Source organism: Jaculus jaculus, chromosome 5 (genome assembly GCF_020740685.1).
Source record: "Jaculus jaculus isolate mJacJac1 chromosome 5, mJacJac1.mat.Y.cur, whole genome shotgun sequence".
NCBI lineage: Eukaryota > Metazoa > Chordata > Mammalia > Rodentia > Dipodidae > Jaculus > Jaculus jaculus.
In genome coordinates, this window is record NC_059106.1 from 80,803,237 (window position 1) to 80,820,350 (window position 17,114).

The 17,114-nt window shown below is 48.1% G+C and overlaps 1 protein-coding gene across 6 annotated transcripts in view; it reads right to left on the bottom strand.

Moving 5' to 3' along the window:
* Positions 1-17,114, bottom strand: part of Rnf220 (ring finger protein 220) — a 285,722-nt gene that overhangs the window by 14,880 nt on the left and 253,728 nt on the right. The window contains exons 1-4 of one of the 6 annotated variants that reach the window (XM_045149967.1): positions 8,313-8,405; positions 8,123-8,165; positions 4,161-4,204; positions 3,598-3,730 (exon numbers count right to left, since the gene is read on the bottom strand). In XM_045149967.1, coding sequence (XP_045005902.1) covers positions 3,598-3,730; positions 4,161-4,204; positions 8,123-8,165; positions 8,313-8,366 — 274 coding nt within the window. In that variant the 5' untranslated portion in view covers positions 8,367-8,405. Of the gene's footprint in view, positions 1-3,597; positions 3,731-4,082; positions 4,205-5,970; positions 6,086-8,122; positions 8,166-8,308; positions 8,406-17,114 lie in introns of those variants that run through there. The other 5 variants (XM_045149965.1, XM_045149968.1, XM_004670516.2 and 2 more) reach the window with 5 other exon arrangements.

The window sequence follows — 17,114 nt, forward strand, 5'->3', positions numbered from 1 at the left end:
TTCTCATGTGTCTTCCTAGAAAATGCCATTCTCACCATTCTTGTGTCCATCACATAGTGCTGCTACCTTATTTGAAACCAGTATTTCCCATGTCATCTGTCCAACCTTCTAGATGTGATAAGCTCTGGCTTCCCTCAATCTACTCAGGTGACTTCACACTGGCAACCAGTACCGGGCCCATAGCTCACCACCACAGGGCTCTTTTCCAGGACCTGGGGACAGCTGAAGGTAAGGAAATGAGAGAAAAGGTATACCATGACTCCTTGGTCACAAACCTCTGTTGATTTAGAGGCAGGATTATCTACAGGACTGTTAGCATCTTCCCTTCTGACCTGTTTCTCTAGCCTAGAAAGGCTCCTGCTTTGCCCAGGTTTGGCAGGGAACCCCGGAAAAACATTTTTTCCCTCCTAAGTGCTGATCTCTTTTAGATGAAACACTAGGCCCTGGGCACTAGTGCTGTGCAAATAGTTCTAGTAGTTTAAAAACCCTCAGCTTTTAACAGTCAGCAGCTGAAGAATACGGCCTAAGGCTCTCATAGAACTGTGAGGGTCAAAGCTACAGAGATGGCACAGCAGGTAAGGTATTTACCTACAATGCCTAATGACCCAGGTTCAAGTCCCCAGAAACCACCTAAAGCCAGATACACAAGGTGGTGCATGCAGCTGGAGTTTATTTGCACTAGCAAGAAGCCTTGACATATCCATTTTCTATCTCCTCTCTCTGCTTACAAATAAATACACTATTTAAAAAGTAGCTGGGTGTGGTGGTGCATGCCTTTAATTCCAGCACACAGGAGGCAGAGATAGGAGTATTGCTGTGAAAAGGCCACTCTGAGACTACATAGTGAATTCCTAGTCAGCTGGGCTAGAGTGAGACCCTACCTTGAAAAAAAAAACAACAAAAAATTATGTCAAAAAAAAAAAAAGAACTCTGAGGGTCAGAATGTTTCTGAAATAACAAAAATTTCCAGCTACTCTTTAAAAATCTTTATCTATATTCCTGGGTTTTAAAAAACAACAAACAACCATTTGCAGCAAGGTCTATCCTGAATATTCTCTCATTCTCCTCATTTTGTCCTGAGGCACCAACTGCAAGCACTTGCTAGCCTGAGATAGCTGGGCCTCCCAGTCAGCAGCCAGTCCCCATGCTCAAGGCCTGTTCTCCTTAGCCAAGTGTCTTCACCAAGACTCTCACTTGCCCACTGCTTCCCACAAGAGATTACATGCAAGGCAACTGATGTGACCCATCAGACTAGCTCCCAGTGGGCCGGGTGGGAAGCTTTGCTGAGGTGACAAAGAGGCCCAAGTCTGGGAGGAGGACCGGGATGATCGGATACAGGAACTTATCTGCAATTCTTCAATTCTTTCATATCTAACAAGGACAGCAATCTCTGTTCTGTCAGCACGCACAACACAGCTTAAATGGGCCTCACTGCTCGCCTGCTCATCCTGCCTCTGCCTCCCTCTCTGAAGTCAGCTGGGCAGCTTCTTCAGCTGGCGTTATCACTCCCTCTAACCGGTCTTGGCAGGCAATCTAATTCCTCCTGAAAAGGTCACCGCCATTTTAACTGCCTTTCAATCACATTAAGCACGCGCTGCCCGGCTTGCGGCCTGGCCCACCCGGCGGGCGATCAATGCATAGCACTGACTTAGCCCGCCTGGTGGGGCCACACCCAACCCCCCCAAGAGTTGAGGGCTATTGGTCCTGGCCAGGGGTAGGCTGACAGATGGCCAGCTCTAGCAGACCAGGTTTCAGGGGCAGAGGCAGTAAGGATCAGTCAGGTCTTCCCTTTGATAGCCCCGTCCCACTGAAGAGGCTCAGCCTCCACCGCTCCAATGTGCCCGCGCTCTGCCTCGTGGCCCCTGCTGATCTCACTGTAAAACAGCCTTTCAAGTCGGCCTGTCTTTTGACTGCACTAAGCTGTTTAAGAGACGGCAGCAGCTTCTATCGGGAAAGCTGGAGCAATTCTCTGCAGATAAAGGCACCTCCGGCCGTTCCCCCTTCAAGTCTCACTCTCATTCTCGCTCTCCAAATCGCTCAAAGAAAAGCACCCTTTGAACTCTCCTCAGGGATTCTTGAAAGAAACAACCTCACAGTGTAAACACTTGGAGAAAACTGATACCCACCCAGGGCCTAAGAGCCCCTCATGCCACACCGGCAGGGCATCCCTGGGTAGGGAAGACTTCATTGAATCAGCAGGCCCTGTGTGCTTGACAACCCCCTCAGGCACTGTCTGCAGCCCAGAAGCCATCAGGTCCAATTCCTAGCCAAGAAACCCCACCAAGTTACCACAGCAGTGGAGGACGTGTTATAGTTGCAGCTGCTAACAGAGCTAACAAGAGCAGCATTCTGGAACTGACCCTGCAGGGACTGACATTCCACATGTGTATACAGCTCACACCTGTATCTGCTATTCATTCTTCCAATGCTTCAGACACACTAGAGCTCCAGCACAGAACCAGACGGTGATGGCAACTAATGCTGTCCAGCTCAGACTCAGGAAAATGATTTTGTGTAGCCCTACTGATTTATGCTTTGGCTTGTCTTCAGATTGGGAAGTTAATGTGAGAGAGGCGCATAGACATAATGACCCATCTGCATTAGATAGCACTGCAGAGACTAGTCCTCAGCATGAGCCCAGGTGGCCTAGCCCCAAGAAGGAAAACACCTTCTCCCCAGCTGCTGTGAGATTCCCCAGGGAGCCTACACAGTGGTAATCCTGAAGGTGTTGCCCAAAGACATGAGGCAGATGGAATGCAGACTGGCTCCCTTAATGACCACAAGCTGCAGTGCCAGCTGTGCTTGAACACAGAGAAAGGCAAGAGCTGTCAGCTAAGCAGCAGCTGTCCCTTTCCTCTGCCCATAGCAAGGGAGTTTGACAAGAGGACACTGACCCTAAGCACCCAACCAATTCTGCTGTCTGTCCTAACCCAACCCATGTCCCTCCCAAGGAGCTAGGAAGACTCTGGAGATGGGCAAAGCTCTACAAACTCTTCTGCAGCAACTGGGTAGAGCCCAAGGGAAGCAGGGAGCAGCTGGGCCCAGGCACCTCTTGCTTCAGGGCAGAGGGCGTTCAGAGAGAAGGGATGGGATCAGAGCTAAAATTAGATTCACCAATGAAGCTCATGGGAGGTCAAATTTTGCCATAACTCACTTTTTCCTCTGTAACTGATTTCCCTGACATAGGGCTGAGGAGGAGGAGGAAAATCCAATGTGTTTGCCTGGAAGCCCTCAGGGCCCCCAGTGCTGGAGGTGTACAGCAGGTTGCTGGATTCTCATTTATCAGCCTTAAGAGGGATGGAGTGATAAATGCATAACCGTCCCTTTAATATTTTATGCAGGTGCTAACGCGGCTTGGCTGTCACCTTCAATGCATCACCCGAGGCTGAGAGCCCCCCTCGTCACTCCTAGCTTGAAGCCTCACAATTCCATTTCCCCACCCAAATACATCCATTTTAATATGCACATCACAGGCAGGCAGCACGGTCACAAAGGAGCCCCACTAGCAGCAGTTCCCATGTGGTGTAAGAGAATAACCAGCTATCAGCCATGGCCTGGCTACCAGAATACCACTGCTTATGTGTCAGTAGCTGGTACCTCGGAAGCCACCTTCCAGGAGCGTTGTGGCCCGTATCCGCTTCTGCCCACACCATTCATACTCCTCAAAGCGATTGCTGTTCTCGTGCTCGATGTCCACGGCATCCTCCTCAGCCATGCAGGAGCCTTCTCTCTGTGAAGAGCAGAGCAGAATCATGCAGGGTGCCAGCCATCCCTATCCACTCCTTGCAGTCTACAAGGAAGGCACAACCCTAGCCCCTGTTGCAGAATGCCACATGGGTCCCCAGCTCTCAGACTCCTTTTAAGTAAAAACCAACCTAGAGGTAAAAGAGTTGAGTCTCTTCCAATAATTTTCCATAAGAGCCCAAAGAGGGAGTGAGTGACAGTGAACACAAAGAGAGCAAATAGAGGGGAAGAAGCTGCTGAGACCACATGGAGACCCCAGGAGCCCACAGATTTAGGAGCAGTCACAGCTAGTGCCAGGGATAGGGAGGAAGGAAGGTGGGTGGCAACAGCCCCTCTACCTTAGAAAGGCAATGCTCCACATGCCTACTCATCTCCTGCTCCGATCCTGCCAGGGGGCGGTTGCACAGGGGACATACCTGCCCTTCATCTTGCTTCCTCCGTTTCATTTTCCCAATCCGAGCTGCATAAAAAAATAGAAAATAAAGCACAGAATAAGCAGATACTCAATGTAGCTCTGTAGCTCAGAGTCCCAGTGGAGCTGATACATCCTGACCTGTTGTCAGCCATTAGCCCTTTGGTTTAGTGACTGATCTGGTCCTCATTTTGCAGTGTCTCCTGCCCCTTTGAGGACCAGGCCTTGCCAAGAGCACCTGGCAAAGAGAGCTGTGCTGGGCCAGGGGAAGTGACTGCTCTTTGGCCAAAAACAGCTCAAAATAAACCCCTTCCTCCCTCTCTGCAGAGCTCAATGAGTACAGCAGGTAGAGGCATTTGGTGGCATTAGGTACATCCCAGAAGACCAAGCCCCTGGACTCTTTGTTGTTTGGAAATACAACTCTAAAGGACACTTTTTTTTTTTTTTTTTTTTAGTTAGAATCCCAGGCCCCCAGGGGCTGGTATGGTCAGTTGTTTGCTCATCCAGTAAGACTGTTGTTCCAGGGTCAACAGCCCTGAGGTATGACACCTAGCATCTTACCTAATATCATGCCAAGAGGACTCTCTGATGTTCATTGGTCCCATTTTATAGAAAAGGAGACTGAGGTCCAGTTATAAAGATATATATAGGGTCTGGGTAACACCCTTGGGCAGTCAGGTCAGAGGGCCCAGGGTACCTTGATAGGGTAGCTCTTACAGTGCCAACCAAACCTGTTCCATCAACTGTAATCAGTGCAGAGGGGCTGGCAGGCCCCAGAGGCAGAGGGCTGCCTGCCATGCTGTCCCGCAGGGGACTCAGTTCCAAAGTGCACACCACAAGCCCATAGCACCACTAATTAATGCTGAGAGATGCAATCATTTCTAATTAGCTCACTAATCCTTCTCTGTAGCACTCCTGTCACTTCGGAAGGGAGGGATCAAAACAAGGAACTCTAGCCCCTCCCAAGGATGCAACAGCAGGATCAAAGATGGCCACTTTGAGACCAGATTGATGGGGAAGGGGCAGGGAGCCAGGCAAGAAGGGAAGGCTCTCTACTGAAGGGCCAGGAAGAACTTTCTTAGACATTGACCTAATAGGGAAGCTAGTGAATGCAGTTAGAGGGAAACACAAGTGACAGTGGATAAGTTATAATTTAGAGCCTCTACTGTAAGTTAGGTTCAGAGTCAGGTACTTCATACAAAGGGCTCACAAATATACCCTGAAGCAAAGGTTACCGTCCCACATCTTAAAAAATATTTTATTTTTACTTATGTATTTGAGAGAGAGAGAGAAAGACAGAGAATGGGCATGCCAGGGCCTCCAGCCACTGGAAACGAACTCCAGATGCATGCACCCTCTTGGACATCTGGCTTACATGGGTCCTGGGAGTCGGACCTAGGACCTTTGACTGCAGGCAAGCGCCTTAACTGCTAAGCTATCTCTCCAGCCCCCTTCCCACATTTTTTAAAATTTTATTTATTTATGAGAGAGAAAGAGACAGAAAGATAAGATATGCATGCCAGGGCCTCTAGCCACTGCATATGAACTCCAGACACACATGGCCCCTTGTGCATCTGGCTTACGTGGGTCCTGGGGAATCGAAACCAGGACCTTAGTCTTTGCAAGCAAATGCTGTAACCGCTAAGCCATTTCCCCAGTCCCTGCCTTCCCCTATTTTAATAGATGAAGAAACCCAAAGCTAAGATCAACACACCTGGTCAAGTAGCCAACAAGTGGCCAAGACAAGATAGGAAACCACGTTTCACTCTGCAGCCTAGAATGTTCCCCTGCACCAAGAGTCTCCCCCCACACACCTTCCCCAACTGAGCCGCATCAGTAAGATTGAGTCCAGTGACTGTGCCGGGGCTCCGAGCCCTCTGCCTGTTGAAGGTCTGAGGCAGGGAGCTCCTCCAACTCCAGAACAGTGACCCTAGAAAGACACAAACCAAAGGAAAGCCACCAGCCCACCAGAACTGAGCACAGAATTTAAGAAACCTAGGTCTGTAGCCCAGACCATCGCTCAATTTTGTTTCCACTATTGCGTTACGATTATATTGTGGGGCCCTTTGACTTTGTGGACAAAGACCCAGATCCCTTTGCTTCAGCTGACCTAACCCTTGACTCAGGCAGTGTTAACACTCTAGAGCCAAGGGGGGAATGAAGAAAGGAAGCGAGACATCAGAAAGGTGTCGAGCAAGGACTCCTAGGAGTCTTAGAAGCCCAGTGTGGAGCAGTGTGGAAACGGTCTTCATTTGCCTGCTTGAGGAAGAAAGGGCTGATCACAGACAATGATTCCATAAAGATTCAATGACTGAAGCAGGGTGTAATGGCTTAACATTTGTAATACTAGCACTTGGGAAACTGAGGCAGGACTGCTGTGAGTTTGAGGCCAGCCTGAGTTATATATATGGTGACTTCAAGGCCAGCTTGGGCTAGAGTGAGACCCTGTCTCACAACAAACAAAAAATGTAAATGACTGAATAATGTAATTTAGAAAACCTAGGGAATGTATAATACTGGGTGTCCTCTTTGCTCAGGACACTCTCTGACTGTGATGCTTAGGCCAGCAGAGGAATTCTTACAGCCCCCAAAGCTGCCCTGATGGGCTGGGTGGGCTTCATCTAGAAATTCTCAGGCAAGCAAGGCAAGCTTTTTTTTTCTTTCCTTGTTCTTCTAAGTCCTGAACAAAGCTTACCAGATAGTGGGAGTTGAGTTCTCTCCCTGAAGCTACCTGTCAGTCAGAGCCAAAGCATCGGAGATGGTTGGAGAAGCACAGGTTTTGGAGATGAACAGACTTTACTTCAATCATGGTTCAGCTACATCCCAACTGGGTGCTTATTAGACAAATGACCTTCACCTCTCAGTGTCTTAGTTACCATAAAACACATGTGCATTGTTTTCATTTTAGACATGTTGTGAGAACAGTGCTTAACATGGTGTTAGCTGGGTGTGGTGGTGCACACCTTTAGTCCCAGCACTTAGGAGGCTGAGGCTGAGGCAGGAGGATCGATGGATGTGAGTTTAAGACCAGCCTGAGCCTACAGTTTCAGGTCAGCCTGAGCTACAGTGAGACCCTGCCACAAAAATAAATGAATAAAAAGTACCAAACAGAGTGGCAGCCCACAAAGAAAGCTTTTCATTTTTCATACTAGGGGTGACCCTGGCAACAGCAACCAAGCAGTAAGAGCTGGGGATCTTGAACCCATGGTCTCACTGGCTCACCAGCTGGCCCAGAGACCTAAGCCCTTTACAGGCAACTCGGACTTACACCATACCTCAGTCAGCGCAAAAAGCACGGATCATTCAATTGTGTTCAACAAACAGGAATACTCCAGAGGTTTGAATCCAAACGGGGGACCGCCAGGTAGTGCATACACGGCCTGCTTTCAGAAAGGGCCTCTAAGAGCTGTTGAGCCCATGCTGATCACCTTTGTGAAATGTGGGCCGGCTGATAACTCAAAGAGCCCGGGAATGAGTTAGTTCCTGTTGCCGTGGGAACTCCAGATCTCACTGCATTGTCAAGTCTCAGCAGAGAGGCTATATTCATACCACTGGGCACTGATTAAAAACTAGAAGAAAAATACTCTCAGCGCCCTGCCGGCTTGTATAGTGAGGTCCCAGCAGTTTGCAAATTCAAAGCTGTGTTCCCGAGTGGAAATTGTGTAGCCTGTTCCTCATTTTCCGACACTTATTGTCCCCCAGGGTTCTTCCGGGCCTTTGGAGAGGCTCGGGTACGAGCTGAGAACCATAACCCTCCATTAGACAGACTGGGAAACTGAGGGCGGCAGCCTTGGTTTGCAAACACTCAGATGCTGTGACTGCCAAGAAGTCAGTGGGCCCAAACGACGAAGAGACCCAGGCAAGCCAAGAGCGCTTCGGGCCGGGCCGGGCCGGGCCGCGCAGCGAGGGAGGGAGGAGAGGAGGAGGCCGGGGGTGGAGCGGAGGGAGGGGCCGGGCAGGACTCACCATTCAGTCGGGTTTGCCGGTTGGCTCGCACTCGCAGGAAGGTCTGGGAGAAAATCCCCGGCAGATGCAATAAAAAAATAAATAATAAAAAATAAAGAGAGAAGAGCGTGAGGCGAGGCCTGGCGTCCGGGCCCCCGACCCCCGTCCAGGCTTGCCCGCCCCGCCCCAAGCAGCCCGTAAACAAACCTACTTCCTCCCTCCCGCCAGCCCCCCTGCTCCGCCGGCCGCTCCGGGCCCTCGGCATAGCCGCCGGGGCTGCTCTAACGGGACCCCGAGGCCGCCGCGCGGTGCCGTCCCAGCCCCAGCCTCCGGCGCTGTGGGCCCCGCGGCCGCCCGGACGGCGAGGGCGGCGATGCGGACGGATTCCCCCCGGCTGCCCGGCGGCGGCGGCACTTCAGCTCCCAGCAGCGGCCGCGGCCATGTTGGCCCTGATCACGTGACCCGCCGCCGCCGTCGCGCGCCGGGGGTGAAAGTTCACGGGGGCGGGAAGGGCTGGGAGCCTGGCCCGACACGGCCCGGAAGCTGCCGCTGGCCCTCCCGCAGCCTCCCGGCACTGTCCGGCTTGCGCGGCGCAGGGTCCTGGCGCGCGGCCCGGGCCCGTGACCCCGCAGGAGCGCCTGGCCCCGGTGGTCTCCCGCGGGCCGTCCCGCCTGGCCCGACCGCAACCCTCTTAGCCTCGGGCCCGTGGCAGCCCTGTGTGGAGGAGCGCCTACAGTTCACTGTCGGCCCGACATCCTGCAGCTCCCGTGGGCCCATCGCGGTTCTTTCCGCCTGGGTTCCCAGCTCACCCTCTTACTCGGTGTGCCCACACGGTTACCTTGAGCCGCCCTTTAGGCCACCCTCTCATCCATCCCTCACACTGACTCGTCTTGATCCTGGGAATCTACCTTCTTTCTTAACAGCACCTAATAATGCGTATATCCTACTCGACCTTCCAGCCCTAGCAGAAAGAGCTTTTCCCCTCTCATAAGATTGCATCCATCTTTATCCTCCTCATAGCTTGAATAAGTTTTTATTGGTGGGCTGACTACTCTAGGGTTGGGGTCAGTGAGAGACACTGGGGTGAACCCAGAGCCCAACATGGTGCTTGCCATAGGGAAGACATTCTTCTGGGTTCCTTCAGTGACCTTGGTTTTCATTGTTCTAGTTCACATTAGCCGTCTATTACAGCTTTCTCCCAGTTCATCTCTTTCTTTTCCTTCAAGCCATCCACTGCACCTCACATGAGCTTTCTTTTGTGCAAAATTAACCTGTTGTCTCTTCTTTAAATCTTTCAGTGGTTTACCACCTAGAATTTCTGCAGTTGACACATACTTTTCCTCCTCCTGCTGTGTCTGCTTCTCCAGGGTCTTGCACCATTCCCACCCCCCTTCCTTAGCTCTCCTGACAGTTCTGCACAGCTACTTGTAGCTCTTTTGAGTACTCCATGCTCTGTAGTCTGGGCCAGATAGCTCCATGCCCTGTAATATCTTCTGCTTAGTGAACTACTGTTCATCCTTCAGAGCTCTGGCAAGCCTTCATTTTTTCCACCCCAATACTGTGTTTATTGTCCCCGAGTTTTCTCAGTTCCTGGGCTTTCCTCTGGTCATGCATATTTTCATTATTTAAATATCTGTCTCAGGCTGGAGAGATGGATTAGCAGCTAAGGCATTTGCCTGTGAACCCTAAAGGTCCAGGTTCAATTCCCCAGAACCCACATAAGCCAGATGCATGAGGTGGGACATGTGTCCGGGGTCTGTTTGCAGTGGCTAGAGACCTTGGCATGTCTCTGTCTCAAGTAAATAAATAAATAATAAAATTATGTCCCTTTTTGGGAGGTAGACCATCTCTATCTAGTCACCAAATATAGTTCTAATGTGACAGAGATCTTCGTACAAGAGGACATTATGAGGAAAGCTCTGAGTCCAGTGAAGAGCTGGGGATCTAGAGTGTCCCCTGAAGGCCTATGTATTAAAGGTTTGGACTCCAGCTTGGTGCTGTGGGGAGGTGGTGAAACCTTAAGAGATAGGGCCTAGTAAGTCTTCTGGTCATTGGGGGCAGGCCCTCGAAAGGGGGTCATATGACTCCACACTCTTCCTCCTTCCGTTTTTTAAATTTTTTTGTTTTGCTTTCAAGGTAGGGTTTCACTCTAGCCCAGGCTGACCTGGAATTCACTCCATAGTCTCAGGGTGGCCTTGAACTCACAGTGAGCCTCCTACCTCTGCCTCCTGAGCGGATTAAAAGCGTGCACCACCATGCCTGTCTTTAAAACAAAAATTTTTTAGCCAGGCATGGTGACGCATGCCTTTAATCCCAGCACTTGGGAGGCAGAGATAGGAGGATCACCGTGAGTTCAAGGCCACCCTGAGACTCCTAGTGAATTCCAGGTGAGCCTGGGCTAGAGTGAGACCCTACCTCGAAAAACCAAAAAAAAAAAATTAGCTGGGCATGGTGGTGCACGCCTTTAATCCCAGCCCTCAGGAGGTAGAGGTAGGATCTCTGTGAGTTCAAGGCCACCCTAATACTACATAGTGAATTCCAGGTGAGCCTGGCCCAAAGTGAGACCCTACCTCAAAAAAATCAAAAAAAAATTTTTTTAAGTTTTAAAAAAAAATTGTATTATCTATTTGAGAGAAAGAATGAGTGCACCAGGGCCTTTAGCCACTGCAAATGAACTCGACATGTGCGCCCCCTCGTGTGCACATGCGACATTGCACACTTGCATCACTGCATCTGCCTAAAGTGGGACCTGGAGATTCCAACTGCAGTTCTTAGGCTTTGCGGGCAAGCGCCTTAATAGCTAAGCCATCTCTCCAGCCCATCCCTTCTTTTTCCTTTCTGATCTTGTTTCTTCATGTACTCCCACCATGATGTGCCACCAAAGACCCAAAGCAAAGAGGCCAACCAATTACAGGTTGAAATGTGAAGAATCATGGGCCAAAAATGAACCTTTTCTCTTCCAAAGTTGATCACCTCAGGTATTTGTTACAACAATGGAGAACTAGCTGGGTGTGGTGGTGCACACCTTTAATCCCAGCACTGGGGAGGCAGAGGTAGGAGGATCACAGTGAGTTCAAGGCCACCCTGAGATCACATAGTGAATTCCAGGTCGGCCTGGACCAGAGTGAGACCCTACCTCAAAAAACAAAAAAACAAAACAAAAAAACAACAATGGAGAACTAACAGAAATAATCTAGGATTCAGGGCCACACAGACCATTTCAAATTTTAACTTGTTTCTTATAATTTTTTAGACAATTTGCTTCCCCCTTCTTTGGGCCTGTTTTCTTAGAAATAAGTTGAATGCAGTGAATCCTACTGTAGTTGCCATGATGGTGAAGTGAACTGATAATTATGAGGGTTAGATACTTAGCAGGGGCAAAGCAAATAGGAATCCAAACAAGAAGCCAATATTGTTTGGTTTTGTTTTTATGCGCATGCGTGTGTGCCGTGTGTGTGTGTGTGTGTGTGTGTGTGTGTGTGTGTGTGTGTATAATTTTTTGGGGATTCTCGAGGAAGGGTTGTATATACATGTGTATATTTTGTGTGGTGTGTGTAGGTATGTTTATATGTGAGTGGGCGCTCATGTATGTGCATGCATGTGGAAGCTAGAGGCTGATGTTAGACATCTCCTTCAATCTCTCTCCACCTTATTTTTAAAACTTATTAATATATTTTTTGTTTTCCGAGGTAGGGTCTCACTCTAGCCTAGGCTGACCCTGGAATTCACTATGTAGTCTCAGGGAAGCCTCGAACTCATAGCAATCCTCCTACCTCTGCCTCACAAATGCTGGGATTAAAGGTGTGCACCACCACACCCAGCTAGTTCTCCATTGTTGTAACAAATACCTGAGGTGATCAATTTTGGAAGAGAAAAGGATCATTTGGAAGAGAAAAGGTGTGCGCCACCATGCCCAGCTGCCTTGTTTTTTGAGATAGGGTTTCTCTCACTGAACCTGGAGCTCACTGATTCAGCTAGATTCCTGTTTCGCTGGGGAATCTTCTGTCTCTGCCTTCTAACACTGGGATTACAGATGCATACCATAACATCTGGGGATCTGAACTCAGATCCTCATGCTTTCATGGCGGATACTTTACTGATTGAGATATCTCTCCATCCCCAATACCCTCTGCTTTTAAAAAAATATTTATTTATTTTAATATTTTTTCTATTTTTAAATATATTTTATGTATTTGAGAGAGAGATAGAGAATGGGTGCACCAGGGTCTCCAGCCACTGCAAACGAACTCCAGACCCATGTACCACCTTGTGCATCTGGCTTACGTGGGTCCTGGAGAATCAAACTGGGATCTTTTGGCTTTGCAGGCAAATGCCTTAACTGCTAAGCTATCTCTCCAGCCCAATACCCTCTGCTTTTAAGCCCTAGTTCTATGATTTGATTTTTGTTGTTTACAGTGCCAAGGATTGAACCCAAATCAAGCCTCATGCATACCAACACTATACTTTAGAACTACATCCTCAGCCTTTTAAAAAACTTATTATTTATTTATTTGCAAGCAGAAAGAGAAGAGAGAGAGAAGACAGACAGAGAGGGAATGGGCACGCCAGGGCCTCTAACCACTGCAAACGAACTCCAGATGCATGTGTCCCTTGTGCATCTGGCTAACATGGGTCATGGGGAATCGAACCTGGGTCCTTTGGCTTTGCAGGCAAATGCCTTAACCGTTAAGCCATCCCTCCAGCCCTTTTTGATATTTTAGTTTGAGACAGGCTTTAGCTAGGCTGGACTTGATCTCACTATGTAGCATAAGCTGACCTCAGCTTGTGATCCTCCTACCTCAGCCTTCTGAGTAGCTGGGATTATAGGTGCCTTTATCTGGAACACCTTTTCTTCCTTGTCCATCCAGGGAACTCCTACTCCATCTCTGAAACCCTGTTCAGTTACTGCATCCTCTGTGAAGTTCGCTGTGATTGCTCCTTCCTTCCATATTCCCATTGAAAACACTGGGCCAAAATGAAGGCAAGGGCACTGGGTTAAGCATGAGTGCTGCTAGATAAACGTTTGAGTAAAGTAAGGATAAGACAAGGTTTTTGCCTTGGAGGAGCTCCAAGTCTAGTGACGAGTCAGATTCATTGTGACAGATTAAATGTGGCCACAGTTCTTTGCAGCTTCTTGTGAGAACTGCATTTCCTTGTCCCTTGGTTAAGTACTGGCTCTGGGTCTTGCTTTGCTCAATAGAAAGATGGAACCGATGTTATATAAGTTCCACATTCGATTATAGCCTCAAGAAGCTTTGCAGCTTTGGCCACCACCCTTTTGGTGGAACACTACAGACAGCTAGGCAAAGATGAGAGGCAGATGGGGATATAGCTCTGTTGGTTGAATGAAGCCCTGAGTTCAGTTCTCAGTAGTGCATAAAATGGATGGGGTGACTCATGCCTGTAATCCTAGCATTTGAGAAGTGGAGGTAGGAGGATCAAGAATTCAGGGTCAAAACTGGGTGAGGTTGGTTGTTCACGCCTTTAATCCTAGCACTGGGGAGGCAAAGGTAGAAGGATCACTGTGAGTTCGAGGCCACCCTGAGACTACATAGTAAATTTCAGGTCAGCCTGAGCTAGAGTGAGACCCTACCTCAAAAAAACAAAAAAACAAAACAAAACAAAACAAAACAAAACAAAACAAAACAAAAAATGAATTCAGGGTCATTCTCTGCTATATAGGAAGTTTGAAGCCGGGTTGGACTACATAAGACCCTGTGTGTGAGGGTATGTGGAAAGGAACGAGGGCACTCCAGTCTCTCAGACATTTTGGGCTTTGCAGCTCAGCTAGTCGTGAATAAACTGCATATGTGAGGGAGCACCTAGATAGCCCACAGAATCATAAGACATATTAGCTTGTGCTAAGCTAATAAACTTCGGGATGCTATGTTCTATGTTAGTAGATAATGGAAATATACCAAAGAAAATATTAACAGTATAAGATGACAGTTGCCAAAACAGAGACATACAAGGGTCATAATCCAGAAAGGCTTCCTGGAAGAGATGGTATTTAGGCAAGATGTTGAAGGTCAAATAGAAATTCTATGCAAGGGGTAAAATAGTTCTGTTAAAAGCAGCTTGTTGGGCTGGCTCATTGGCTAAGGCATTTACCTGTAAAGCCTAATGACCTGGGTTTGATTTCCCAGTGCCTACATAAAGCCAGAAGCACAAAGTGGCACATGCATTTGAAGTTCATTATCAGTGGCTAGAGGCCCTGGTGCACCTATTATCTCTCTTTCTTTCTCTCTCTATTTGTCTGTTTCTCTCTCTCTCTCTCTCTCTCTCTCTCTCTCTCTGTGCAAATAAATTAATAAACTTTTTTTTAAAGCATATTGGGGTTGGAGAGATAGCTTAGCAGTTCAGGTGTTGTGAAGCCTAAGGACCTATGTTCACCTCTCCAGGTCCCACATAAGCCAGACACACAAGGTAATGCAAGCATGCAAGGTTGCACATGTGCACAAGCTGGAGCATGCGTCTGGAGCTCGATTGCAGTGGCTGGAGGCCCTGGCACACCAATTCTTTCTCTCGTGTGCTCTCTCACATAAAAAAAAAAAAAAAAATTAAAAGGCCAATCTGTTGGGCTTGCTTCAAAAAAAAAAAAAAGTGTATTTAGAAATCTGAGGATTCAGGAGGCTGAGGCAAGAGGACTGCCACAAGTTCAAGACCAGCCTAGGCTACAGTATGAGACTCTATCTCAAAAGGAAAAAAAAAAAAAAAAGAAATGTGTATTTAAAGTTAAGCATGGTGGCACATGCCTATAATCCCGGTTAGGAGGAAGAGACAGGAGGATCACCATGATTTTGAGGTCAGACTCTGCTACATGGTAAGACCCCTATCTTAAAAAAGCAAGAAGAGACGGGCGTGGTGGCGCACACCTTTAATCCCAGCACTTGGGAGGCAGAGGTAGGAGGATTGCTGTGAGTTTGAGGCCACCCTGAGACTCCATAGAGAATTCCAGGTCAGCCCCTGGGTTAGAGTGAGACCCTACCTTGAGAAACCAGAAAAAAAAAAAAGCAAGAAGAAAAAAGGCAAAAACAAAAGCTATATATACTTAGAGTCTAGAATGGGGTCTGGGTCTTAAAAGACCTCTGAGGGGTACCTAAATGTCTACAGAGGATAAAGAAACCCCACAGGGCTGAGGAGACAGCTCAGCAGTTAAAGGCACTTGTTTGCAAAGCCTGATGGCCCAGTCTTGATTTCCAAGTACCCACATAAAGCCAGACACACAAAATGGTTTATGTGTCTGGAGTTCATTTGAAGGGGTAGAAGCTCTGATGCACCCTTGTTCCCTTTCTTCCTCTCAAACAAATAAAAATATTTTTTTTTAAAACTAAAGGGGGAGGGAATTACCATGGGATATTTTTTATAATCATGGAAAATGTTAATAAAAAAAAAAAAAACTAAAGGGGCTGGCGAGCTGACTCAGAAGTTAAAGGTGCTTGAAAAACCTGATGGCCTAAGTTCAATTCCCCAGTACCCAACATAAAGCTAGATGTACAAAGTGGCACATGCATCTGGAATTCATTTACAGTGGCAAGAGGCCCTGGCACACCCATTCTTTCTTTCTCTCCCTCCTTGCAAATAAATAAGTAAATAAAAATAGGGCTGGGGAAATTGCTCAGTGATTATAATGGTGCTTGCTTACAAAGTCTGATTCCCCTTTGCCCACATAAAGCCAGATGCACAAAATGGTGCGTGTGTCTGGAGTTCATTTGTAGTGGAAAGAGGCCCTGGCACACCCATACTCACTGCCTGTCTGTCTGTCTCTCTCTCAAATAAATAAAATCATTAAAAAAAAAATTAAAAACTAAAACCATTTTAAAAAGAAAGAAAGAAGGCTGGGGAGGGTGGCTAAGCAGTTAAGGCATTGTCTGCACCCATATAAAGCCAGATGCACAAAGTGGTGCACGTGTCTTGAGTTCATTTGTAGTGCCTAGAGGCCCTGTTATGCCCATTCTTTCCCTCCCTGCTTCTCCCTCTTTCTATATCTCTCTGTTTATAAATAAACAAATAAAATAAAACCCAGTTTGAAAGAAAGATAGTAAGGAAGAAAGGAAGGGGAAGGGAGGGAGAAACCCCCATGTTTTGAGGGTAGAAATGTGGTGAGGGAGTTGAGACTATTTCTGACTGGTGGTTCTTATCCTGTTCAGCAGGTGGTGAGGTTCCGCCAGTCCTTTCAAAAGGAACTCTCCGAACAGAGCCTTGTCTCCCTCTCAGACCAGAATTCCCTTGAGTTGGGTCATTTTCCCATCTTCAACCGGGTTATCTGGATCAGGGTGGAGTCTCCCAGAAGCTCACTGAGTGATCTCTCTTGAAACAGGGTTCAGCATCGATCTCTCCCAAGTGCTGGCACTTTGGACTGTGCAGTGTGAATCTCATACAAAGTCTTCTGAGAAGGTGCCAGCAGAGGTTGGTGTCTAGCCTACTCTTGGACTTTTTTTGGTGTGTGGGGGAGAGTGAGAAGTTTTGGGGGTTGAACCCAGGGCCTTGCACATGCTAGGCAAGTGCTCTGTCAGTGAGCCATGTCCCTAGCCTGTAACCACACTTGGCACTGTACTCTGCAAACTCTGATGCCAGACTGTGTCAGCTGGGAGGAGAGGGTGCCCGAGAAGACCCAGGCTTCATGTGTGCCAGCAGGAACCCTGACTGTATAACCAGTTTACTGGTCCCTGCTGTTCTGCCTTTCCATATCAGATCAGAACTATTTTCCCTTTCACACTGGGGCTCTCTGGGAAGCCTTGTTGCCATTTAGACAAATGGTCTTTGGAGCAGGACCTTGTTTTCTTCCGTCTGAGAGGGTTCCCAAAGCAAAGCTTCCAGAGGAAGTCATTTCTCCTGCCCTGCTCTTTTTAGGTTCTTGTCTTACTCTGGTCTTTTAAGACAGTAAGATAGTGTAACTATTCCCTTCCTGTTTTTTTTGGGGGGGGGTGGATTTTTTTGGTTTTTTGTTTTGTTTTTTGAAGTAGGGTCTCACTCTAGCTCAGGCTGACCTGGAATTCACTATGTAGTCTCA